The sequence below is a fragment of the Perna viridis genome, chromosome 4, assembly GCF_037379345.1.
Source record: "Perna viridis isolate PV_CMFRI_1.1 ecotype Kerala chromosome 4, ASM3737934v1, whole genome shotgun sequence".
NCBI classification, from domain to species: Eukaryota; Metazoa; Mollusca; class Bivalvia; order Mytilida; family Mytilidae; genus Perna; species Perna viridis.
Genome location: NC_142448.1, coordinates 43,558,775 through 43,586,179, shown reverse-complemented (window position 1 = coordinate 43,586,179; position 27,405 = coordinate 43,558,775). Strand labels below are relative to the sequence as shown.

The 27,405-nt window shown below is 32.1% G+C and overlaps 1 protein-coding gene across 4 annotated transcripts in view; it reads right to left on the bottom strand.

Moving 5' to 3' along the window:
* Positions 1–5,776: 5,776 nt before the first annotated feature.
* Positions 5,777–27,405, bottom strand: part of LOC148620196 (uncharacterized) — a 40,196-nt gene continuing 18,567 nt past the window's right edge. For 2 of the 4 annotated variants that reach the window (XM_088580876.1, XM_088580879.1), the window contains exons 2-3: positions 20,996–21,162; positions 5,777–15,620 (exon numbers count right to left, since the gene is read on the bottom strand). In XM_088580876.1, coding sequence (XP_088437002.1) covers positions 14,512–15,620; positions 20,996–21,143 — 1,257 coding nt within the window. In that variant the 5' untranslated portion in view covers positions 21,144–21,162 and the 3' untranslated portion in view covers positions 5,777–14,511. Of the gene's footprint in view, positions 15,621–20,995; positions 21,163–24,712; positions 24,937–27,405 lie in introns of those variants that run through there. The other 2 variants (XM_088580880.1, XM_088580878.1) reach the window with 2 other exon arrangements.

Here is a 27,405-nt window from a genome sequence, read left to right as displayed (position 1 = left end):
TTGACTTATTATTTCGACGAACGCTAAATTTTGTGATAAGTTATCGCAACTTACCACGAAAAACTAGCTTTTGTCGAGATATTAAGTCAATAACTCAAGTTAATTTACGAAAAAATCCACATAATATACCGCAATTCACATGTTTTGTTGTTGACACTACTTGGCATTTTCACAACTTTAAACTATAAAATTGCGATAGTTTATGTCGACAGATATCATAACTTTTACGACCAGGTGAGATAATATATCACGATTTGTCATGATAATTAGCACATAAAGTCGTTGTATTAGTATAAAGTTGTCATAATTTATCGTGAAAATATTTTATGTCAAAGGCACAAGTTGTCGTCGGTTCTCTTAAAGTCGCAATAATTCATGTAATGATATCGAACGGGTCGGCAAAATTATCTGAACTATTGCGAAAAATTATCGTGACTTTTTGAGATAAAAGTGTCATTTATGTCGACAAAATACCCAAATTATCACGACTTTTCGAGATAATTTTTCGCGACTTTTATTTATCTTGATGACAGAAATAGACTTCCATACAAGGCTTTAATATGCCGATGTCATAGTATTACTTTAAGCCACGCCCACTGCTTGAATGTTAACATGTCCGACCACCAATGATTGTGATTGAATACACAATGTGACACTACAGTTATAAAACCTATCAAGCGTTGAATCGATAACAAAGTGGGACAATGTTTTGAATCTCAAGCAAAATAATGTTACTTGTTATTATTTGTTAACCACAATACGTAAAATTATCTTTGTTGCAATATGAGTCAGTTATTTGTAAATATTAGCACAATATGTCGCACTCAAATTGATCGCTAATAGATTAACAAATTTACACTTGTCTACGTCACCTATAACATTCCGCCCATACGGAAGGCGCCATACAGGGAACATATTATAGAATTCGTATTGTTAATAACATTTCCCGCTCATAAAAATATTTTTGATTGCAGTATAGACACAATAATATTATGTCTTGACTTCACATAAAAGGAATAAAAGGATTCGGCACAAAACAGGATAACTGCTCGGTGGTGCCTCGCAGTTACTCCGTTTCTTCGTCTTATCTTTTTATTCATTTTATGTGAAGTCAGGAAAGTTTTGTTTTCTATATTAAGAGTATGCTCTCCAAACCTGAGATAGCTTTTAAAAATTGACCAAAAACACTCTAGATATTTTGAAATTTCTAGAGGTAATAAACTAGGGGACTCCATTAGCCCTACTCTATTTAATATCTTCATAAATGAACTCAGTGAGAGCTTTAATGCTAAAGACAGTAAATCTCCTGCACTTTTGAATTCCATATTTAGTTCATTTTGTTTTGCATGCGACCTCCATGTATCTGAAAATAAGGAGGGCCTCCAAAATAGTGTTAATAAGTCTGGGATATTTTTATAGCAGGCAACTAACTTGAAATGTCAAAACGACAAATACTATGGGTTTTGCAGTAGCATATGATACAAGTAAGCCCGTTTGTAAATTCAAACGTGACATGATACAGAATGTAGAACATTATTGTTTTGGTTGCCTTATTAAGTACAGCTCTGCCTAAAAACCAGACAGAGGCTTATATTTGGTGATTCATGCATTTCTGAATCCCAAATATGTTTACTGCAATCCTTCTGTACGCCCATAGAAACTGTACAGAGTGCAAATAAAAGAAGTCCACTGGAGATATTAAAACTCATAATTTACTTATGTTCTACTACAACCAAAGTATAGAAAAACTTCCCACCATTTTATTTACACTATAACAAGTCAAAAAACATTTCACGGCAAGTAGCAGATCCAAGGACATACATGAATATACTAGGAACAGTTATTTTTAGGACAAGACAAATGTATTTATACAGTTTCATTGATCATCTTAAGATATGAAGAATCACACCCTGCCTGGTTATTAGGCTGAACCATATTTACGTGTATTGGTAACCTTATACTATGGCAAGAAGAACTTGTAAAAAAAGTCGGAAAATTTTATTTTCTTTTAAAAAAAAGAGACTTCCTCCCTTGGTATATTATCTATTTCTGTTGACATTAATCTGTTTGGCATGTTGGTGAAGTCTGAATTTCATTAAAAAAAAAATCACAAATTGAGGATTTCCTGAACTGAAATTACGACCAATCAGATTGCTTGGAATTGGATGTTTGAGAAAAAACTCAAAGATTGAGGAAAATCTCAACTTTTTTTTTATAAAACCGGACCCTGACATACTTTGACCAACAACTCTGAAATATCTTTAATGCAGTATTTTATTGTTTACCAATGGGACAAAATAGAGAGCTGTGCTTGGAAATGGTAGTATTGAGCATTTCACTTTTACTGATAGATTCCCATTTCGAAAAAAAAAAAAAAAAAAAAAAAAAAAAAAAAAAAAAAAAAAAAACCCTAGTCTTGTTATTTTGTAAGCATCTCATGGGAACAAAAAAGTTTTCTCATATACTGGAGCAAAAAAAGATTGATAGACTACCTGTTTAAAATTATATCAACATGCAAGCATTTCTACGTCTTGCCAGAAAGTATACTGAAAATTTAAACTCACTAATTAAGGAGATAGACCTAGGGTAAGGAACACAACTCTTACAAATCATTGGAACGTTTGTATTCAGCACTTTACACCAATTCCATGTAAGCAACAATTTAGTGAAAGTAACTTATTTCATTCTGTTTCAAATGAAAGCTTGATAGGCTTTGGTGAAATTTAACATAATACAAACATATAACTGATTTCAAGAGTTCTGTCCCTTACCTTAGGTATACCTCCTCAAAGAGGCTTTTGAGCTTTCAAAATCTCTTAATTCAAAAGGGGATTACTCTAAGTACACGTATGTAAAAAGGCATAGACAGGGTTCAAATGGATAAAATTATAAGTTGTAAGACCATGAAGGATGTTAAACAATTAAAACTAGATATCAAAAGAGAAAGATCAACAAAATAAAACAAAAAAATTATTTAAAAACAAATTGGAAAAACTGGGCGAGAGCAGCAAGCTTAGCCTTTATAAAAAAAAATAGAATCCTCGGAAAGAAAAACAAGTACTATCTTTAAGAAAGAGTAATCAATGGAACCAAGGTTACAGCGGTAATCAAAGAGTAATCAAGGGAACCAAGGTTATAGCAGTAATCAAAGGAGTAATCAAGGGAACCAAGGTTATAGCGGAAATCAAAAGAATGTAATCCAGGGACAAAGATCAGACATGGAAAACAGACATACACAACAAAGAACATAAAGTAACTAAAATCATACATATAAAGTAACAAAAGTAAATGAGCAACTCGGACTCCACTAAAAACTGGGAGCATAGACCAGGTGCACCGGTAGGGTAAGCGTCCTCTGCTTTTCTAGAAACACCCGCCGAGTTGCTCATAAAAAGTCAAGTCCGGGGTAGACAAACGAGGAAAGGAAAACTATGACACGTTGAATAAATCAGTTTTATTTACTTCAATCTTGTAGCAACATAACCCTGTACCAGAAGCCTATTTGTTAGAGTTCTAGCGCGATACAAAAAGTCTGCGTAGTTTCGGCAAGCTCTGGCATAACGTATGAGTTGTGATATGAACACTCCATACGCAGGTGCTGAAGGGATTTTGCCACAGATGAAAGGAAAGTTGACAATTCTGAATGAAAAGTCATCACGTTTGTCGTAAAGTTTGGTCAGTAGTTTTCCTTTACCATCGATTCCTATGTGTAGGTCAAGATATGAGGCTGACTTCACAGTGTCTGTAGCATCCGTTATCTCATGTTTTTTGGGGTAGATGCGATTTATCAAATCCCCGAAATTAGGATTGTTTAAGATAATACGTCATCTATATACCGGAAACTGAGATTAAAGGATCTAGCTAAATGATATTCTTTCTTTCGGATAAACAGACTTTTATGGGCAAAGACTAATATGAAGATGAACTCTATATACTCTGTTTTTTTGTCTTATAGTTAGACAACGCTCCGAGTTTCATCTTTGAAAGTAATACTAGGATTAAATACTATCTTTTCCTTCTATACTTACAACTGAACTCCTCCAATGATTGTTGTTGAACACAAAATCAATACCAAAGTTTAAGGGAATACAATACCATCCTGTCCAGATGTATCCCTTCTGTTTATTTGCGAACGATAATAGAAGGCCTTTACGGCTCCGGTGTCTCTATCAATTTAGGAATTATGGCCATGATAACAGCAGTTTGAACTAATTTGAACATTTTTACCCTATATTTTATGGCATAAGGGCACGGCTAGACTAGTTGGATCGAATATTACAGCGACTAATAAAGTTTACTTCATGAAATAGAGTTGTGTGTTTCCCGTTATAACATGTGTATGACCATCAAACGATGAATTGTCTAACATATAGCAGTTAATTGAAGTTTACAAGGAAATTTACACTTTTTAAAATGTATTTCAATTTAATTTTAATAGAAAATTTAAATCTCCTTGCAATCATCCAAATGTCCAGTTAACTACCAAAGTAAGTTCATCAGGTAATTATTTAACCACGGGCAGACCAACTTCATTCCTTAAAGTTAACTATATAACTAACTGGTAACAAATCCTCAACATTATTTGGGCAATGCGTTGTTACAAAAATGAAAAAAAAACCAACCGTTTAATAAGACATGTGCGGGTATTTTTCATAATATAATTAATGACACCACGTGGCTCAATTTTAATACATATATTTTTGTGTAACTGATGTTTTCAAAGCTTTTAGTGGTATCCACTTGAATGGCATTGCTTCTTCCTAGTTAACATCAAGTGGCAAGAACTGAAGAATATACTTTGTTATTTGATAAGCAACAGAAAGAAAAATAACTCTGTAATGAAACTGTTACCGTAAATCTTTTCAATTTAGTTATGTTGTCAGATAGTTCACATGGGACTGTTTTCATGGTAAACAGTTAATCGGTTAATTTTTGTATTGGTGTCAGCAGTTCTGTTATTGGTCTCCGATACAATAGAAACAAATGAATATTTTAACCGAGTTTATTCCATTCTGAAATTCTTAAGACAGTTTGGTAATTGTCTTTTTAAATATTTGAACAAGGGGGCTTGTTTGTTTGTTTGTTTGTTTGTTTGTTGGGGTTTAACGTCCAAGCAGCAATATTTCAGCTATATTCAGACGATGAACATCAAATTGATGATAGAATGAACATGAAATGATGATGAAATGAAAAAGGGATGGGACACAAGGACAATGGGGTCGACAAATTTTGATTGCCACTGGAAATAGGGAGAGGTGGGTAGGCAAGGGGGCAGGTGACAACCTATTACAAAGTTGACTTATGAGTTATGCAAAAAGCAATGTGCAACTATGGCAGTGGGTCTTCGGACGCCCGTGGGCTCAAGAAACTGTTGAGTAAATGGTCTTAAAAGAGTAATCAAGGGAACAATTCTTCTAGCAGAAATCAAAAGAATGCGACCCAGGGATAAAGACTAGACCGAACCCGAAAATACAACTAAGAACATGAAATAATATAACTATAACATATACACAGAAACAAATGTAAAAGAGCAACAAAAATCATGCATTTCATGCATTTCCTGGCTTCTAAATTGTATATGTTCATGTTATGCGTAAATTCCGTTTACGTTCTATTCATATATTGATAAAAGTAAAAAATTCAGACTTCCCCAATCGGCTGCTGCTTTTGGAAGTTTACTTGCCCTGGGCTATGGGGCATCTAGTTATTTCAAACTTAAGAATGTAACTCGTTACCATATAGAAATAGGTCTTCAGAAGAAATACAATACACTTCATATAAAAGGTAATTTTATAATAGAAAATAAATAAGAAATAAATTATACTGTTCTTATTTTATTTTCCACAGTGACTTCATGAATTCAACAATATATAATGTACACCTTTTAGCACTGAGTAATACATTTTGGCAGGCATAATTTCTTTCTTAATGTAAAATCAACAAATTATGAATAAATAATTAACAAATGATACAAAACAATTAGGAATTGCACAATTGTGTGACTAACTAGAGAAATGTGTAAAATAATCATACAGTACAAATGATTTTAATGCTTAAAATGTGTAAAATAAAAATACAAGCTAGGGATGCAAAGCCAACATTACACGATGGACAGGGAGACATTATTTCATATATATTTATTTACATAAATCCAGGGTGAGAAATTATAGTCAGGATGCAACTTATTTTACACTAGAAAATGTCTTTTTTCTATGTGTAAAATAACAGCATGTTGGGATAAAACAATGAAATAAAATCTAAGATTTAAAACTTTTTACCACGGTAAAAGTTAAATGGTTGCTCCCTTTACACAAAAACTAAAATAATGTATACATCTGACAAACATAAAAAATATATCTACAGAATTTAATTATCAACAGCAGTAATCTGCATTCAATATCTCAAGAGTTTTCAACAATTTTCATGAAAAAAAAACAAACAATTCTCCTTCAGTTAAAATTTTAAGGTGCTCAGTAAAGGGCTTGCATGTTGCATCTGAATTTTACTACAGTTTACGGAAGTAGATTTAAGGTAAGGGAAATAACTCTTGAAATCAGTGATATGTTTGTATCATATTCAATTTCACCAAAGCCCATCAAGCTTTCATTTGAAGCAGACTGAAATCAGTCCAAGTTACTTTGATGCTTACATGAGATTGATAGAAAATGCTGAATACAAGCCTTCCAATGATTTGTAAGAGTTGTGTCCCTTACCTAAGGCCTACCTCCATAAAGCAGGTAATTTTCGTGTAGTGCTTATTTGGGAACATTTTAGCAGTCTGTCTTAAAACACCAAAATAAATTCCATACCATATCCATAATGAGCTTACTCATATAACAGAATTTAGTGCATCGCTAAGCACACAAAAAACAAAAATAGACTAGCAATTTTTTGTATACCATTTCCCCTCAAAATTGCCAAATTTCGCATCCATGAAAGTGACCCAGCATACAGTATCTTGTGGGGAGAAATAATTCAGAGTACTTCCTGAATGAGAAACTGCATCTACGTGTTTCTTTCAATTCTATCAATTAACATTGCTTCCAGTATATAAAGGCTTAAAATTCCATGATTTAACCATTTTGACTAAGATAGCCCACAAGTTAAAAAGTAAGAGGCTGTTTCTCTTAACCAAAAATACACTAACTTGGCATACATTTCATATGTTTATGTATAGCATAATAGCTTAACTTACAAGAAGTACCAGGTTGAATAGAACACAATGGATACCATCAGGATTGGAGAATTTCTTTTTTACTTTCAAGTGAGTAATTTGGCCCGTCGCTTTCATGTTTCTATATGCAACAATGCTTAGACTATAATGGCATCAATGACATTAATAGTCAAACTAGTAAACATGAAATACCTAGTGATCTCTGATGTAATTAATCAAGTTAATACAAAGCAGAGACATTTTCCTACCACCAAATAAATATGACAAAAACCAAATTATGAATCTGCTCAATGTAACAAATAGGAATTCAATAATATGATGCAGATATCCAAGATAATAACTGGATTTGAAACATTAACCCTAACAGATAGAAATATGGAAGTGTCCAGAAGATATTTATGTTATCATATATTTTTTTAATGTCATCATCATCTAAAGAGAGCATATTTTTCAACTTGGTCCCACAGGAAATTTAACATATTCTTGTCAAACTTAACACTTCCATTCTAGCCTTAAATTCTTCTACTATTACAAAATGCTTTGTTCTGACTAGGAGTGAACATACAGGAAATTATTGGAAATATGAAGCATGAATGTCTCGGGAATGGACTAGAATATTTTGGTAAATAAAATTATGGCATATAAAGGGGCCATTATGTAGTAAACAAATTCACCATAGCGAATTACAATAGAGATTTCATTACAAAAATCAATGCACATTATCTGACGTACAAAAAAGCTATTCACACGAGACCTTTTGGGCAACAAGGTACTTAGCCGCAGACAAAATGACATAAGTTTCCATGTTGTTTCTATGGAAACATGACAAAAATCTCCCAATAGTATAATTTACTCTCAATGAAACTACAGTAATATAACATGAAAAACAGAAAAGTACAGACAGTAAGGCTTGAGTAGTTCAGTACTGCTCTGCCTTAAAACCAGGCAGAAGCTTATGATTAGTGATTCATGCATTTGTTTATCCCAAAAATATTTTGATTGGAAATCCTTCAGAAGGCCTCATAGAAGCTGTATTCCACAATAAGAGTGCAAATGGAAGTTAGTAACTTGAGATATTAACACCTAAAATTTTGATACATTCTGCTACAGAAAAGAACAAGGAAATTTCATTGATTATCGTGGGAAATAATGAATAGCCTCCAGCCCGATTTTTAGATAGACCCATACTTTAAAAGGATTATGAATGGATAGCAAATAGAAATCAGGTGTCTATATCTATGAAATTCTACAGAGATTTTCCATAAAATGCCATATTATCCTACCTAATCAAGTATGTAGCAAAATAAAGAGAACTTTATGATTTTCATGACTAATTTTAAACAATTACAGCGATGAAATATTCAGATAGTGACTTGCGTAAATTGAAACAAGTATATACACTGGGAAAAAATGCAGTACTCGTTTTCATGTGTTCATGTGATCATATGGCAACATTAGTTTAGGACCAATGTAGAAACTTATGTTTACAAGAATTTAATACATATGTGAACACATGTTTTCAAAAACCATTTGAAAACCTAACTTGTTTCATATATCACATCCTATAGAAAACATATAGTATATCCATAGGATTTTTTTACTTGTATTTTATATATTAATTTTCAAGTTCTAAACATTTTCTCATATAAGTGGTCCTAAACATATGAAAAACATATGACCAACATGTTTTTCTTTTAAATAAAAATACAATGAAATTCTTAGGCTTTTTGTGAATAATAACAATAGACTACATGATAGAAGCATACACATGTTAACATGATCTGTTTTATATCAGTACCTGTATTTTCAAACTCTCTAAGGCCAAGATAAAAAATTGCCTAGATTGTCATCCCTTCCTCACCCCAATTTTTCACCCTGCTGAAAAATTTTATTGTTTTTTTTCAATTCAGGTCAATTTAATTAAAATATGACAACACTTTTCACTTCAATTGATAAAAAATAAAAAATAAATTTTGCTTGCCGACCCTTAATTATGAAAAATGTTGGATGTAAATCTAGGAAATTTTTTATGATGGCCTCACAGAATCATACTCTATGTAACAGAAAAATAGATCAAGATATTTTTTAAAGGGGGTTCAAGTTTATCCTTTGCGTATATTTTTATCAAATTTTCACAAAATTAACAAAATTTTTCGACAAAAAAGGGGGATGGGGCGTGTTAAACATCTGTAATCAAATGGCTCCACAACTGCATCATAGTAACTCATCCTAATCACATGCATAGCCCAAGCTTGGTACAGTGAATAGGTATATATATCAAAATAATTACATGTACAAGTAAGAAACAATGATGATGAATTTCACTGTTATAGCAATATTTTCCCTATTGCATTTTCTGCCATCAGTGAAATATGAGTATATTTTATAGCAATAATTGTAACATTGTCAATTATGTATATTCATGATCTTTAATTTTCTTTCTTTTTTCATTAAGCAACAAATTGCTACATGTACTAAAGTAACTTATAATAAATACATGAACATACATGCATACTCTTTCTATAATTTCAATTCTCAAATTATTGCAAAATTGCAGCAGGTCATATTTGCAATAATTTCAACTTGAGTTTTAGAATTATTAAAAATGAAAGGAGATGACTAACTAAGTTTGGTGTACAATTACAAAATTGAAATAAATGCAAGCTGTAAATTTTTGCAATAATTGATAGTTTGTGGAGATACTGGCTTTGGATACTGAGTAAAATGTACTGACACAACAAGTCTGAGCATTTCCTTGTACTGGATAGTATTTCTCTTCTTCAGGACTATATTTAAAAAAAAACATTGTATGTGTACATTTTTCAATAAAAAGGAGGTAATAAATCCCTACATTGCTCAATAATATCACATGGTCATTTAAATAATGTTTTGATTGGTTCAATACAATTACAGCAAGTAACATAGTAAACTTCAGGGAAATAAATGACAACAATCTGGTGAACTTCATTTGGTAGTTACACAGTAAGTGGCCAATTATTAAAGTAGCACTCCAGCTAAGAATCATGCAAATTGTGATATATGGTTGGAAAGCCTACATATTTTTATTTTTGATATTTTGTATCAAATGTTATAGTAAACAGAAATAAACATAAAGGTTTTTTTTATATAAACCATGCTCTTAGAAGATAACTACATAGAATGTACTATAGAATTCAAAATTAAGGGAGATAACTCTATAAATGACAGCAAAATACAATAGAAACGGTTGGATTTTCAATGTGATTTACCTTCTAAGAGCAGACAGGTTCAAATGAATAATTATACATTTCATCATATAGACATATAAAGCAACTTAATTACAAAAATAAAAATATGTAGCCTTTTTGGGGTGTATCACATTTTACAGAATTTGCATGATTCTTACAAAGACTGCTACTTAAGAGATTTAAACTTGGATTAAATACCTATTTACCTGAGTTTAAATCTCCTTGATAACTGTCCAGTTAACTAATCAGGTAATGGTCACTCAATCAAGGAATGTCCAACTCTACATTCCTCAAAATTAACTACATCAATCGCTATATTGTTTCAATAAAATTAGTACATAGTTCATTTAAATTTTACATGATCAGCAAATAATCGTACAGTGAAACCTGTCTGAACCAAATCTTTTTCCGAGCGACAATTTTGTTTACACCGATTCACAATGAACAGAAACTGGTATAAAGCGACTCCAGAAGATGTCTTGTTTAGACAGGTTTCCAGTTTTTCTAGGTTTTGGTTTTAAGACATATCAATGGGTGCAGGCCTATTGTATTTGTTCCACATTGACCAAAAGACTGAAGGAGAAACACAGATACCACACATTAGTTCAATCCTAATAAATTATTTTTTCCCTAAAAGTCAAACTTAATTAATCATTTGCTTCTCTATAGGTGAATCTTAATAAATTATTTGTTTCCCTAAAGGTTTTGTTTACTCAATTACATGTATTTGTTTTTCTTCAGATAAACCTGGAAAATTTTTTTGTTTCCCTTCAGGTCAACCAAAATGATTTTTTTTGTTTCCCCAAACTTAATTATTTGTTTTCCCTTTCCAACTGTACTAAAATGACTACAATATTATAAAAATTATTGCAATATTTTTATAATCACAAATATTAACGACAGCCTTGTGAACGCAGTAATCATAACTTGCATTTTTTAACATTCAGCAGTAACAATAAAGGGTTTTTCACAATTTCATACAAAATAAAATCATAGTTTTTGCCCATGACAGCAATATTCACAATATTAAATGCATACAGTAATTTCTTAAATTTTAGTTACAAAACTGACATGAAAATGACAGTAAAATATTTTAGGTACCATCATTTTTCTGGGTACGTTGGGGATGGGAAAACATAAAATTTACTGCTTCGGCCTTATTTATAACAAAACAATATAAAAAAAGATGGGCAGATCCAGGTAGTACTGAGGAATGCCTTGCTTCTTATTAAGTACCCAAAATTTACAACATCACAGGATACAGGGTTTTCGCATATATTTTCTGAGATTTTTTTAGGGTGTACACTTTGAACTACAAAGTCAACCTCCTGCGCATAGGGTTAGTCACTATTTCAAAGCTTTACACCTCAGCTACACCCAATGCTTAACCCAGCCACCTTACGATCATCAGATAACTACAATGGGTACAACTTCACAAATTTGTAACGAGTAGCGAACAAGCCATGTGGATATTTTCATTTCCTGTATAGCAGAGCCTATTAGCTAGCAGAATGATACTGTAAAAATATTAATTTTCGCTATTTTCACAGACGACAGAAAAGCGCAAAAAATAGTACCCTCAAAATTGAGTTTTAACACTATAGAACGCTTATCATTTTTTGAAACTGTGAAAATTGATACCTGGGGATTTATGTTCACTAGACAAAATCTGCAAAAATTAGCAACCATGAAAATAAATACATTTACAGTATATTGGGAATCAGGAAGTGGTAATACATCAAGGAAGGAGATTGCCTCAAAATGATGATGGCCTTGTCTCCCCCTTTTTTTTAACTTCAGAATCTGCCTATGGACATTACAATAATTATCACCAACAAGTTTTTCGCTGCGACAATAATTTTGATCAGAGCACTAATATATACATGAATTACTGTATATAACATTCAAATACATATACATTCATACATGTATAGACATTTATATTCATACCATAATGATAAGCATTAGGTCAGCATTAAACATTGCAATATTGATTGCATGGCTTAAGTCTAATCTACAGTTTGACAGACATTGCTTTCAACTATTGCATTCTGCAGCATAGAGGTTGGGTTGACACAGAAAAATGATTTTTATAAGACACAGTATGTTTTTCAAAACTTCAGATATGCATGTTCTTTGTTACAATGTAGATGACGAGACTAGATCAGTCAATGTTTGATAATAGACATACATATGCATTTTTATTTCAACGAACATCTTAGCAGCTTATCATCAAAGAAAGCACTTCATAAGCATCACATTTACCAAAACAAAGCAGAATATATATCATCACTAACAATTCACTAACAGCACCAATAATATTAACAGTTGATAACATTAACAAACACACACATAGTTAACATGACAAAAAGCTACGATTCTGAGTACATGTAATGACATGCACAGTGTCACAGTGAACATACATGTATGATGTAGATTACACTAATCTATACTTCCATCTAAAAATCATGCAGAAGGTGGATCATCAGAATGAATAATGCCAGTACTGGTATATTCATTAAAACTGGTCCTATGTACATCATGATTGGGTATGGTATGATGTCTTCAGGCTCATAGCCAGAATTTTTTAGAGGATTCAGAGGAGAGTTAAAAAAAAAAACTTCCAAATTTTTATAGTGCTTAAACCAATTTTAAGCACATCTCAATGTTTTCAGCATTATTGTTTTGATTTCATAGGAATCTTAATCCTCCAACCTGGACACCACTGGCTATTGTCCTAGTCATCAATATAAAAAAGTATCGATAGTGCTAAGGTTTGCAGAACTATAAGAAAGAATTAGAAAGTAAACAAAGAAAAACAGAGGGGACATTATCATGAAAGAGGTAGGAAAAATAAAATAACAGTTCAGTCAGAGCTGTCAAAAGGACCTGAACAAATTCAAATGTCAGTCCGTTTAAGAATCAGGTAAAACTCTTTAAACCTTATGCATGCATTTCAAAAAATAAAATGACTTGACATCATTCTTTTCAAAGTTAACATGAAAAATTTATAAGCCCTGTAGTGTGCTTAGAGGCAGATCTGGATCTGTGCCTACTGTTTGGATGACAGTTACACTCTCAATGTAAAACTACTGGTAAAAGCAAAAACAGGAGTTCTTTGATCAATTTTTATAAGGAGGTATAGAACAGAAAAGGAGGTCAACTGAAACAAAAATTAGAAAACTGCTGATACAGCATACTCTGTTACAAAATCCAAACACACATATATTTATTACCCTAATATGGTGGATGGATGAATTTTGTTCACTTACATATCTAACGGACTAGTTCTTCATGTGAGAATTAGGAAAATTTTGATGAATTGGGTTTTTAGATACCATACAAATTTCCACTTGCTGAAGATTAAAACAATCCTTGTATTATAAGAAATAAGGTTCAATATTGCTTTAAAGGTAATGACCACTGTTTCTGGTCAGTATGTCTGTGTGGAATAAATTTCTAATGACTACCGTTTTTTTTTCACAGAAGAATAATATTAAATTCTAGTACCTTACTAACATCCACATAAATTAAAACTGATTTGTGTTTTCCTCCTTGTATCCACTTAACTGCTGCTGCACACAGACAAATCTGCTTATTTTGAGGCTCAAATGCAATAAATTACGCAACATGCGTACATGCATGTCAGTTTCATTATGTCTAAATATTTACTTAGGAAAACATTTAGTTCATCTCATATCATAAACAGATACTATGGCCACAAACAAATTAAAAAAAAAGATATTGGATATACTTGAATAAAAAAAAATCTTACAATTTTTTACGAGCTGTCCAAAATGGTACATACACATGTATTAAAAGAAATTTTGATTTTTTTTTCTATTTTATACAATAGGCAATAAAAAGTGTATAATGTAAAAAAAAATATGTTTAAAAAAACCCATTAATAATTAGTTTGTTAAAAAGATCTTTTTTTAACAAAAATAAGTACTTTTAAGTTAATTGGGATGTAATTGATTACTATGACAGAAATAACTTGAAAATTATACAATAATGATGAAAACATCTGTGATACAGATAACAAACTTGGCATGAAAGCACATCTGCATGTTTTAAATATTTCAGCAGATACAACAACTTCCGCATTTTTTAAGCGAATTCTGGCTGAAACTGAAGATATTGAATTAATCTGGTTGGCAATGGCAGCCGTTGAATAATGTCAGGTGACTGGAACTGTTGTAAAATCCGGATACGACACCTGTTCTGCAGACTTCCTGCAGTTGGCAGCTTATAAATCTGCAGATGGTCATACTGAGTCTCTTTATCATTCAACACAATAGCCATACGACTTCCACAGTTGGAAAAAATGGGAAGATAGTTGACTGGACATGAATGAATTGAACATACAAAGCGATTGTACTGAATACAATGAAGAGTTTGTGTAGTGTCAGCATTAAAAATGTATACGCAAACATCAACCGGTTGCATACGTCTTGTTCGCTTCTCACGGCAACAGCAGCCACTACCTCCAGAAACCATTATGGCAAATAATAAATAGCCGTCTTTGGCAAAGAAAATATCCTTCAAATTTGGATGTAGACTAGAATGCATGTCATCAACTCTAGGATTTGTACAAAGCACGGACCATGAATCTGTTTGCACCATACTAAGACTATTGTCCTCACCCCGAACAAAACTAGTTGCAGCTATTCTCGATGAACTGAACCTAGGATCAAATGCAAATAAGCTATGGTGATATGGCACTGTGACCTCTCGTAAAAGTTCACGATTTTTGAGACCAAATAGTTGAAACACAAACACACTGTTGGCATCTGATTTGATGCTGGGTATTTTAATCAGGCACACACTTCCGTCAGGGCTTATTTCTCCTCTAAGAGCCTCATTCACAAATTCAACATTCTTTTTACCGAACACCCCTAAGAATTTATTTGTCTCTAAATCTATAACACCAAACTGTGTCATCATGTTTCTGACTAGATGAAGGACTACAGTTGACTCGTGGTAACAAAGAACACTTTTGACATGAAAGTTCTGGATAGACGACAATTGCGCAGGGATATGATTGTATTCAAAATGTTCTGCCATTTTGGTGAATTTGTTCCGTCTACGGAAACTGAAGAGTGAGTGTGACTTGTTAAGGTTAATGATACCCTGACGGCTAATACAAAACGTCGGACTACAGTCTTTAAACACAACACCATTGCAGGACATTGTTGTCTCTGAAAACCCTGCAGCTTCTGAAAAATACATACATGTAATTATTGGTACTTTTAAACACACAAGTACTTAAATCACATTTTTGCAATTATAAGAATGTCTTCACATTTCACTTCTACCATTGAACTGTAAGTGAGCTCACTCCATGATGTCCCAAGTAGGCAACAAATAAACCCCTAAGCTAGATTATGCCCCTTACAAAAATCTAAAAATAAACATTTCTCTTTCTGCATACAAAGTTTCATAAAAATCCATTGCACAGCTAAGATGGAGTCACATCAAAGTTTAAGTAACTTTTTCTAGATATGCTGAATGTATTTAAGGCATAAGAGACCATATTGAGAAAAATGATGAGCCACCCATTGCCTGATTCTTACACAGAATGGTACTTAAATGTCACCCTTTTCAACCATTAATCAATAATCAGTATGTTCATGCACTTTTACATAAGTTGAACATCTCTCAATAAAGTTTCATAAAAATCCATTTAACAATTTCAGAGAATGTTCATTGATGGAAGGACAAATGACAAAATTGACATATGGACAGACAGACAGATAAACAGGAGGGCAGTATGATGGGTTGATGGGTGAATAGATCATTTCTATATATAGTTACTCCAAAACTTGGTTTGTGGGAAAGGAATAACAAGTGTATACATGTAAGACAATTCTCTTAGACTGATTCACAAATTAACTTATCACTATAAGCTTTGAGATTTGAAAAGTCAGTAAAAGCTGTACTAAGAAAACTCAAAAGAAGCTGCACCCCTAACCCTGTTATGTATACCCCTACTCAAATAGGACTTATATACCATACAGCAATGAAAATCACTAACAGTGTATTTCCAGTCTATATAAACACACATATCAAATTTAATATTAATCTGTCTGATGGGAGCCAAATTTTTGACAAAAATTTGACGGATGGATTGACAGATGGACAAATGGATGGAGGGATGGACAATATGACAGGCAGAAGGTTGAACAAATGGATGTTAATAATTCTGTATATAAACCATAGTTGCTTTGTGGGGGTAAAATAAGAAGAACATAAGACAATTCTCTCTGATTGTTTCACAAATTAACTCTCCTTAAAAACAGTTAGTAAGAGTCAGATTGAAAAAATCAAAAAATACTTTTAACACATTTAAAACAAGATGAAAAACTTGAAAATATAGATGGCCATTAGATCACCTGTGTTGATAAATTTTGTTTTTGGAGGTAAGATTGCTATCAAATACATGAACACAATTAAAATTTTGCCCAAGTATATGTACAAATAACATCAAAAGGAAAATTTAACTGCAAGGACCTACACCAACTTTGAACCCAATAGTTTTTAAGAGATATGTATCAAAACCTTGACTGGTGAGACCACCCCTTTAAGTACCATTCTTTGTATGAACCAGGCAGTTGGTGAAACAGGGTAGAAAATTAATTCTTTTTCACCACTTTGAAAAGTTTTGACTACTTGTGCCATAATTTCTCATATTATTTTAGTAAAAAAATATAAAATACACTGCAACTGAACATACCATGGGCAGATAGACCTGTCAAATTTTTAACACTCTAATAAAACAAGCACTCTGAGAGTAATGCAAAACAATACATGATCCCCTACCAGCTGTTTACATCACTGACCCAATTCTACCTTGGATCATCAAGTATAAATGACTAACTGAGGAAATGACCTTGACTTTGATATGGACAAAGACAAGATTGATGTTCAAATCCATTTAACAGATGCAGATTTGCAAATTTTTATGCATGGACATTTGGAAAGATTATGTGTCAAATTCTATACCAATCTAAATGAATAATTACCAGATTTTTTGTTATTTTGACATATTGTCACATTGAGATAATGTTAACAGGTTTTCTTTAAAAAAAAAAAAAAAAGCGTGTAAAACTGAAATTTTGGAATAAAGTATAGAACTGAAAGTTGGTAACTATGGAAAAATAAGCAAAATGGAACAAGACGTAAACTTGATAACTCATAAAGGTTAACTTCCATACCAAAAATCATCTTAATATCTGCAAGTGTTAAGGAAAAGTGAGAAAAACTTAAATTTTGGTAAATTTTTCAAAGTTCAAGGATCATAATTCAGACAAAATTCAGCGGAGCAGAATAAAACCTACACTTGATCTGTAACTCATAACGGTAGACTCACATACCAAAAATCAGCTTAATATCTGCAAGCGTTTAGAAAAAACGTGTGGAAAACTTCAAATTTTGTTCAAAACTGACAGATGGAAGGACGGAAGTAGTACAAATCTAAAGTACCCTTTGGGTAAAGCTGGTAGAGGACTAAAAAAATCCTAGTGAGGCAAAAGTCAAATGGTTGTCATTCAAAACAAAAAAGAGTTATTGTGTGGAAGTATACTTTTCAGACTGGTAGGTTTTAGACATTCATGTTCTAATTTTTTTTGGATTTTGCCTGATTCATACAAAGACTTGTATTTAAAGAATCACATGTAGTTGACCTTTTCCATAGTATAATAATTATATCACATTTCAGGATAAAAAATGCTTAAAAGCCTCCACTCTACATACTATTCCATCAAATCAAAGCATAATTGGAAAAGAAATTTTGAACATCATTTAAAATACACCTGAGACATAATTACTCATCAACTTGATCAAAAATGACATTCAGTGGTTAACAAATAAACTCCAGTCACACAGTCTAATTCCCATTAGATGATCTGAGTGATTAAGTAGCATCATTCCATGCTGGAAGTTCATTAATAGGTAATGATGACATTAAATGAGTGATACACAGATTACAGAACAATATTGATGACAAATGGTCTAAATGAAAAAAAGGGGGATGGGGTGTAAGAACAATATAATTGTTCCACTGTAAAAAAGGGGGAAACAGATCAAATTAGATGAGAGAGTTTGTAAAATGCTCATTTGCATTGAGTGGACTGAAAAAGGTGGGGGGGATTGCAAATCTATATGAAATGAGTGGACTGAGGAAAAGAAGGATTACAAAACAAAATATTTATAACAGAGCATGTGGTTCATATGTACTCAGAGTGGACTGAAAAAGAAGGAATTACAGAACGATATCGAAAACTTAGTAAATGGTTCATAGTTTAAATGGGTGTTCATGCACTAAGTGGGCTGAAAAAGTGGTGGGCCGGTGGGGTGGGGGGGGGGGGGGTAGGGGGGGAATTGTGGACTTAGACATGAGACTACAATTAAATTTCAAGTACATTTCAAAAATGCAAATTAGAAAAATACAGGCCAATTCCACAGGTGTAAACTTAAAAAAATCTAACGAGACTAAAATACTAAAAGTGAGGTTTTATGTAAAGAAATTCACCCTAATTTTTGTTTAAATCAATGTATATGATCTGTAGATGAGGTAAACATGACAAATAAATAGTGGTAGGTAGATATTTCATGCATTTCTGGACAAGAATGATGATAAATTTAACAGTGCCTGGATGTGACGCAGTAAACTTACAACATGAACACGTCATCCACGTAAGTTTGATCAAAATCCATCAATAGATGAAAACGTGAGAGTAATTACAATGAAGATCTACATGGTAAGATCTATGTACCCGTCCTTGCATTCAGTTATCAACAATGAAACTTTACTATATATGTTCTCAAATCGGTCACTGTTAAAAGCCAGTTTATGTATTATTTATCTGTTGCATAGAAGATTGAAAAGAAAAAAAATGACTGGAATGCAGATCACACTTTTGATCAATCATTCTATGCACTTTCTTGAATAAAGTATTAAAGTAATTGAATGGCATACAAGTTTTAAGTTTAACAAATATCACTTGACTAAAACTGACTTTAAACCACATTTTGGAAAAGAGAAATTATAAAGTACATCAGCCCCTAAAATTAAATGTTCTATAGGTATTTTCAAACTGATGACGCCCTGTGCAGGTCCGGGTGTTAAAAGAATAGGCCTGCAGCAGCCCTAAGCTTGTCGTAAAAGGCGACTAAATAGTGCTCAGAACCATAGCCAGGAGCTAGGGCGCTCTGCCCACAGAGCAACTGGGATGTGTGCCCCAGGTGGTGGAATGGGGTACCCCTGGTGTGTTACATGCTGGGGTAGTCAGGCTATAATACGGAAAACCTGACCGCAAACCATAGTGGTGCACCGTGTTGAGAAAGATGCCACGTTCCTCGCACGTTAAAGAACCCTACTGTGGTATTCTCCTGGAGTAGGAACCATAAGGCTCCGCCACAGGAGGCTAAATTGCCTGACCCTACCCATCTCTCCCTATTTCCAGTGGCAATCAAAATTTGTCAACCCCATTATCTTTGTGTCCCATCCCTTTTTCATTTCATCATTTCATGTTCATTTTATCATCAATTTCATGTTCATCGTCTGAATATAGCTGAAATATTGCTGCTCGGACGTTAAACCCCAACAAACAAACTGATGACATATTTGATGAAAGAATCTTTCAATAGAAGTCTAATCTTCAACCCTATACAAATAAGTTGAAAACAATTCCCTTCGTCATTTCAATATCATATCTGTTCAAATTCATAACTTATTACAGATATTTTGAGCAGAGGGTATAATCTAGGTTTCACACTGAGTAATATAATTAAATTTTTATGATTCCAACTTCAACATAAGTCGTAAAGTTTTTCCTTGCAAATTTGTTATCTGTCAAATACTTCCAAAAATTTGTCACCCTCTATATTTATGGAAACAGATTAAAGTTTCATTTTGATAATTTATCCCGTTTAATAACCTGGATATCTACCAAAAACAAACATAAACCAGAAATATAAATGAAACCCCATCTTCGTAACTCAGACACCATATGGTCAAAATATAGACAGTTTTCAAACAGTGTGTTGAAGTCATGTGAATCTGAAATCTCATGCCTTTGACAAAATAACAATTAACAAGAATTTCAGTAGTAATTTAAGAAGTAGGAAAAGAAGAAAAATTAGCAGGTAGTCTGATAAAAATTTTGCAAGAATTCAACCATTTTTGAAAATAGAGTAGCCATCAAAAGATGAGCTAGTAGTAGTCCCTACTGACATCCCTGATTAAATGGTTGCAGAGAAAACAGGCTAAAAAAATTGTATGGTCAAAATACAAAAAAAAACATCTGAAAACAAGAAGTTGATGTTGCTCAAGTTTGAAATTGAAACTGAAACTGTGGCATACATATATAAAACTTCTATTAAAATATCAAGTGGCTGTGGTAAGTAGTTGCAGAGAAAACTGTTAAAGAAAAAATTGTGGATGGACTGGTGGACAGACCAACTGGAAAACTTTAACACTATATACCCCCAACAAAGCTGGGGTGTACTGTAACGAAAACACAAGGAATCAACAACATTGAATACAATAAAAGGTTTTGGTCCATTGTCATGGTAACCAACATTAACAAACCTGCATGTCCTGATTTCCACTGGTCCACTGAACACATGTGTAAAAGAGACCATGGTCTGGCAGCTTGGGCCTGGCGATTCATGTTGGCCACTACAGCACTAGGGCCCATCAGCCCATAGTTAAGCCCTTTACTTTCTTCTGCCCCCATGGCTGACTAGAGATATCACCTGAAATGACAAAAAAACCTTTATAACTACCACCCATTTTAAAGTACATTATACACCCCATCCTCAAAATTTGTCCTTGTGTGACTTTGAAAATGAAAAATTGGAAAAATGATGAAAAACATCCTTAAAAGACAAACACTCTACTCAAAATAATTAAAGATCCCTAATCAACAGAATGAAAGAGCAACCAAGGGAACCAAGATTCTAGCAGAAATCAAAAGAACGAAAACCAGACAGGGAAAACAGACACACAAAAATAACAAAATAGAATTGCCTAAGTTGAGATAAGTAACTGTCCTGAGTGCAATTAACAGACTAATAACTATATTAAAAACCACAATTTCTGACAATCTCTACTAAATAAATATGAAGAACCCCATTTAACAGCATTGCAATCGTACAAATCAACTAAATTCCAAAAACATTAAAAAATTATTGATGCATGAAAAAAATTAAAATACAACATATCAGTAAAATATTTACCTTGGAAAAAATTAAAATTTATGAAGACATACTCTTCAAGTTATGTTGTCTCAATGATGTAATTTTACACATTTTTCCAAATGTATTATTGACTAATCATTATTTCGCAGAGAACTTACCAATAAATGGATTTGAACTATATGTACTACAACAGGATATCTCAACACCAAGAAAGAAGTAGATTAGCTAAATACATAGAAAGCTACTTTCCAACTAGCAAGAAACAACATATAAACAAAACATACAACTAAAATACTCCTCTGACAAAGAATCCGGTAAAGGGTGGCACATCATTTTTCACATTTTTTGTTGGTGCCTCAAATATATTCAATACTTCTAGAAAACAACCAAACTGTGCATAGATATTTTACCGATTTATATAGAAAGAAGTGCAGGAAAATGTCCCCACTATGTTACCATACCAGTAAATTTGATCTATCAATATCTAAAAAAAGCAAATGTTACAAGCACTTTGAAGGTTATTTCTTGGGATAATGAGGTATAAATACTTAGATAATGCAATAAATCTCTGTGTTTTTTTCTTCATTTGTTACACCTTATACACATTTTGCCTGGTTCTTAGACAGAGAAGTACTCAAAACTAACTGAAGAAAGAAAACAAGTAGAGCAAAATTAAAAATAAATATGATATCAAATTGACCCCACCATGTGGTTTCAAATATATCTAAAACTAAAACATCTTTACTTTGAAGCAATCCCACTATCAAATTTCAATGTCAAGATAAAGTTAGGATGAAAAATTTACCTTTGTTGTATACAAGTACTTATTATTACCTTAAATGGTCACTTTTCTTAAACCAGGTATTATTGTCTAATTGATCTATACATGTACCTTGATTTATATACAGGTGAAATAAAATGCCTTTGCAATTAACCTGAGATGAGGCATGAAATAACAGGAGATAAAACCCTAATTGCATCCCATCTCAGCTTTCCATACCTTAACATCATGATCTTCAACAAATCTGATGAAATCAGACACTAAAGGTAATCAGAGATACAATGCATCATTTAAGGCCACAATAAAAAAGATATTCGCTAATTAGACCCACAGTCATAAATATTTAAGGGGGGTGCAAAAGGGGAGTAAAACTCTTATACTGTATTAATTCAACATATTGCTTCTAAAAGAGGGGCATTATAACCCAAGAACTCTTCCGCTAAGGGCTGCAGTGTGTCTTATTTCAGAAAACAGAGTAAGTGGCATATTACAACTTGAAATACAGAATCGGTCCTTGGAATGTGTTGAATTCAACTACCATATTTCTAAACTGGACATTAAGAAATGTAAGTTTTATCATATCTTCTGAAAGTTTTATCCAAACTCACTATTGAAATTAAAATAATATCATACCTACAACATATGGCCCAAAATAACCATATAATGATATATAGATATAAATTTATATTCACTTATCTTTGGCCTATGCAATAAGTCTCTTAAAAATGTATCCAAAATCTAGTTCACAAAGGTACATTTCCTAAGCAATAACTAACAAGTTTATAAATAGGTTTGATCCTACTTTGATTCAATCTTAAAAGTCACAATGTTACATTACATTTAGTGCACCAATGCAAATTTAAATAGTTACAAACTACCGAGGTATAAAAGTCAATATTCAATATAAATAACAATATAAATAATCTTACATCTTTGGTGCATACATATGAGAAATGCATACCTAAAAATCTAAATTTCAATAACAAATACTTAATTTAATTCAAATTTTGAATTATTGGTTTTATGACATGCAAATATTAAAACCTACCTTTACAAAGTAGTTACATAATTTGATGAAAAAATAAGTATAATTTCTCTGATCTACAGTGCATGAAAACTTTGGGAAGGAACTTCATCAGTTATGCAATATACACTTAGCAATTATTGCAATGTGTTTATCTGTTAGAACACTATCATAGCAGTTAAAACCATTGAATTTTCAGTATTACAGAGTTTTCTCTAATGATATTGTAGCTATGACAAAGATTTAGAGTAACTAAAATATTACAAAAAAAAAAAAAAAAAGAAACCAAGCATGTAAAATTTTATCAATTACAGTGTACTGTGAAAGCTCTTTAATTTGTGGACACCAATTTTCATGGATTAAGGAAGAAACACAAGTTTGTGGATTCTTGAATTCATGGTTTTGTGGTTTTCAGTATACACATCAATGGAAATCTTTTCGTAGGGAACAAAATTCCATGGTTTGGTCTATCCATGAAAGCCATGAAAAATTAAACAATAGTACTTACACAGTATAACTGAACCCCTTTTGGACTTCAAAACTGGTTCAGTTGAGACAGATGTTCAGTTTACTTAGGTTCAAAATAAATTTAAAATGATAAAAAGGTACTTTAAAAAGTGTCTGGTAAAGACAGGTTTTGGGATTATTTGGAGTTTTGACAGGATATATTGTAATACCAGAAAATTGTTAAGGTATGAGCCATTTCCTGAAAAAAAATATAAAATGACAAAGCAGCAGTACGGTCAAATCTATTTAAATAATAATCACCAATTTAACAAATAACAAAAATTTTCATCAATTTTAATAGTTTACAAAAATTTTCATCTTTATATTACTGTGAAAGTACTTTAATTTGTGGATACCAATTTTTGTAGATAAGGGAAGATAAACAAGTTCATGGATTCTTTACTTAGTGGTATTGAGGTATTCAGTAAACACATCGATGAGAATCTCCATTTCAATGGGAACCAAGTTTTGTGGTCAGGCTCAACCAAGAAAACCACGAAAATTAGTACCCCACAAACAATAGTACTTTCATGATGTTTACATAATATACATGTAATTCAAGTGAATAGAAAAATAAAATAATTCTCTAAGGTTGTGTTTCCTCTCTTTAATTAATCCAAAAGGTATTGCAATATATACATGTAATTGTAACTAGTATATAAAGCCAATTACTAGGCTATTTCATTTCACAAATACAAAAAACATCAGTCACCTAAATTTGAGTTCTACTTTACAACCAAAAGGAAATGATTACTTTATGTCATAATCTATTACAACAATATCACTTCCCTTACCTTGTTCTGAACTAGGAAATCGTTCTATGATACATATGTAACCAGCTAATTATGTTGTTCAAAAATCCAGTTTACATGTTCTTACACCTTACCTGATATGAGATCTGGTTCAATATTGTTTTATCAACAGTATGTAAATTGTTCACCTATATTGTATTATATCACAAAATATGCAATTGCTAACTTGTTTAATCAAAGATATGCTTTTGTTTAGATCTGTGAATTATCACTTTTGATCAATTTTTTCTAATAATAGTTACAGAATGGGTAAATCTAAGATAACACAGAATTCCTCTGTTGTAAACTATTTCTACTGGCATAGGTATGCTGGGTACCTGACGTTTTGTTAATTCAATACTTAAGAAAGGGCATTCGTAGTTCGGAAACAGTTTATACTGAGATTTACGAACATCAGAGTAAATAAAATTGTGATCCCACAGTGTACATAACTTTAATTCTAGGCTAGTACAGGAATTTTTATCTGAACATACATAAAAAGTTCAAAAAATTCTTTCAAAAGTCATTACATGCAGAGATTTCCTTTATTTAAGTTCTTACCCATACTAATAAAAGATGAAATTTGCACCTAAAATGTGTAAGGGTGATTCCTGTCCTTTTACACAGACATTCTTCTCAATATCATGATCTTATCGTATAGTTACTATTCATGATGTGTGAGTTGCTTCCAGGGATCCCCTTGGGGGGGTCTTGGGGTTTGAACCCCTTTTTATATAAATGTTAAAATCAGAACCCCCTTTATAAATTTCTGTTTCTAAACCATTGTGTCTTTTTCTGCATTTTCAAAAAATGGTAGGTACAGAAATTGGTGTAACCTGAAAAACAAACTAAAAGCTTAAACAGGTAAGCAGATTATGGGTAAAAAGAAAATCATATTTATCTGTAAGTTTCAGCTGATTTTTCAGTTGAGCAAATTAGGTATCCACATTTTGATTATCAAGTTTTCAGAACCAATTAAAAGCTATTAAAATCTCAAACACATCTTTATTAGATATTCAATTAATTTAATAATGCAGGAACTCTATAAATAACCAATAAATCATGCCAATACCTATGAGTTATCTCTCCTTTACATAAATTTACCTTTGTTTTCAATATAAACTGTCCCTCTATTGATTATTTACTATCTAAATTTACATAAGAATTTCGTAACACAAAATCCTGATTAATAATAATTTTGACCAAATATGAACTCCTACATGTATCAGTATATCCGATTAAATTTGAAGGTTACTACCGGTAGTTCATAAATATTTTATTATGTAAGATACATGTAGTCACAATGAATGAAAATAGACTGGATAAAAAAAAGATAAATACTTCTTATCGTAATGAAAGGTCAAACATCATGCATACATTTGTTACCTTATTAAGTTTCAAAACAAATACAATGAAACATGTCTAAACCACTCTCCCTTTTTCGAATTTCAAATTGGTTGGTTCAGACATGTGCTTGATTTACCAAGTTTCAAAATACATTTTGATTGATATAAATATCTGCAAAACAATACTAAAGCACGAACAATTCAAATTGGACAATTTAAAGTGAACAATTCAAATTTGTCAAAATCCCAAAACATGGCCAGAACGTGAAAATGGGAAACAAAGATGATCTACATACACAATGGAATTGCTTGGGTATAAAAAAACTGAACATAAAGAAGACAAGACGTAATACAAAAAACTAAAGCACTAGCAATAAGAACTCCTTCAAAAACACGGAAGTGACATCAGGTGCTCTGGAAGAGTTAGTTTGTCTGGCACCACTAGCAACAACTGTCATACTGAGAGTGAGTGTAAAATCCAGTTATAGTCAAGCAACAATAATGCAGCTCCCCAACATAAATTAACAATTCACACTTCCGAATAAAAAAAAGACAAATTAAGTTAAGATAAATATACAATAAAACATGGGACAATACCAATATATAAAAAAAACACTATATCTGATCGTGACTTGATATACCATAGCAACAAACAAGGAAACTTTCAGAGACTTTAAAAAGTGTTAAGTAGCTGTCTTTGTAAGAATCATGCAAAATCTGAAAAATGTGATACATCCAAAAAATGCTACATATTTTTTATTTTTGTAATGAAGTCGTTATATGGGTCTATACTATGAAATGTGTAATTATTCATTCAAATCTGCCTCTCTTAGGAGATAATCAACATTGAAAATATATTCTATTGTATTTGAGTGTCATTTACAGAGTTATCTCCCTTAATTTTGAAATCTACAGTGCATTCTATATAATATTTATCTCCTAAGAGCATGGGTTACCTGAAAAACTGAATATCTATTTCTGTTTATTATGGCAATTCAAACAAAATATCAAAAATTAAAATATGTTGGCTTTTTATCCATGAATCACATTTTGCATGATTCTTAACTGGAGTGCTACTTAAAAAGTGTTAATTTTAAAAAAATTCTCATGTTTGGTTTTGATAGATTTCACAGCTTTTTTCCAGCCAGCAAAAAAAATATTCAGGTTTATAAATCTTTAAACAGGAACAGGAAGTATATCATTTTTAGTCTAAGTACAAATAACTCTTATAAGGACATACAGTGATGTTTAAAGCATCAACAACCATTTTTTTTATATCAACAACAATAATTCAAAATATATATATTTCAGACATTTCAAAACCTACCTGTACTTGAATATATCTATTAA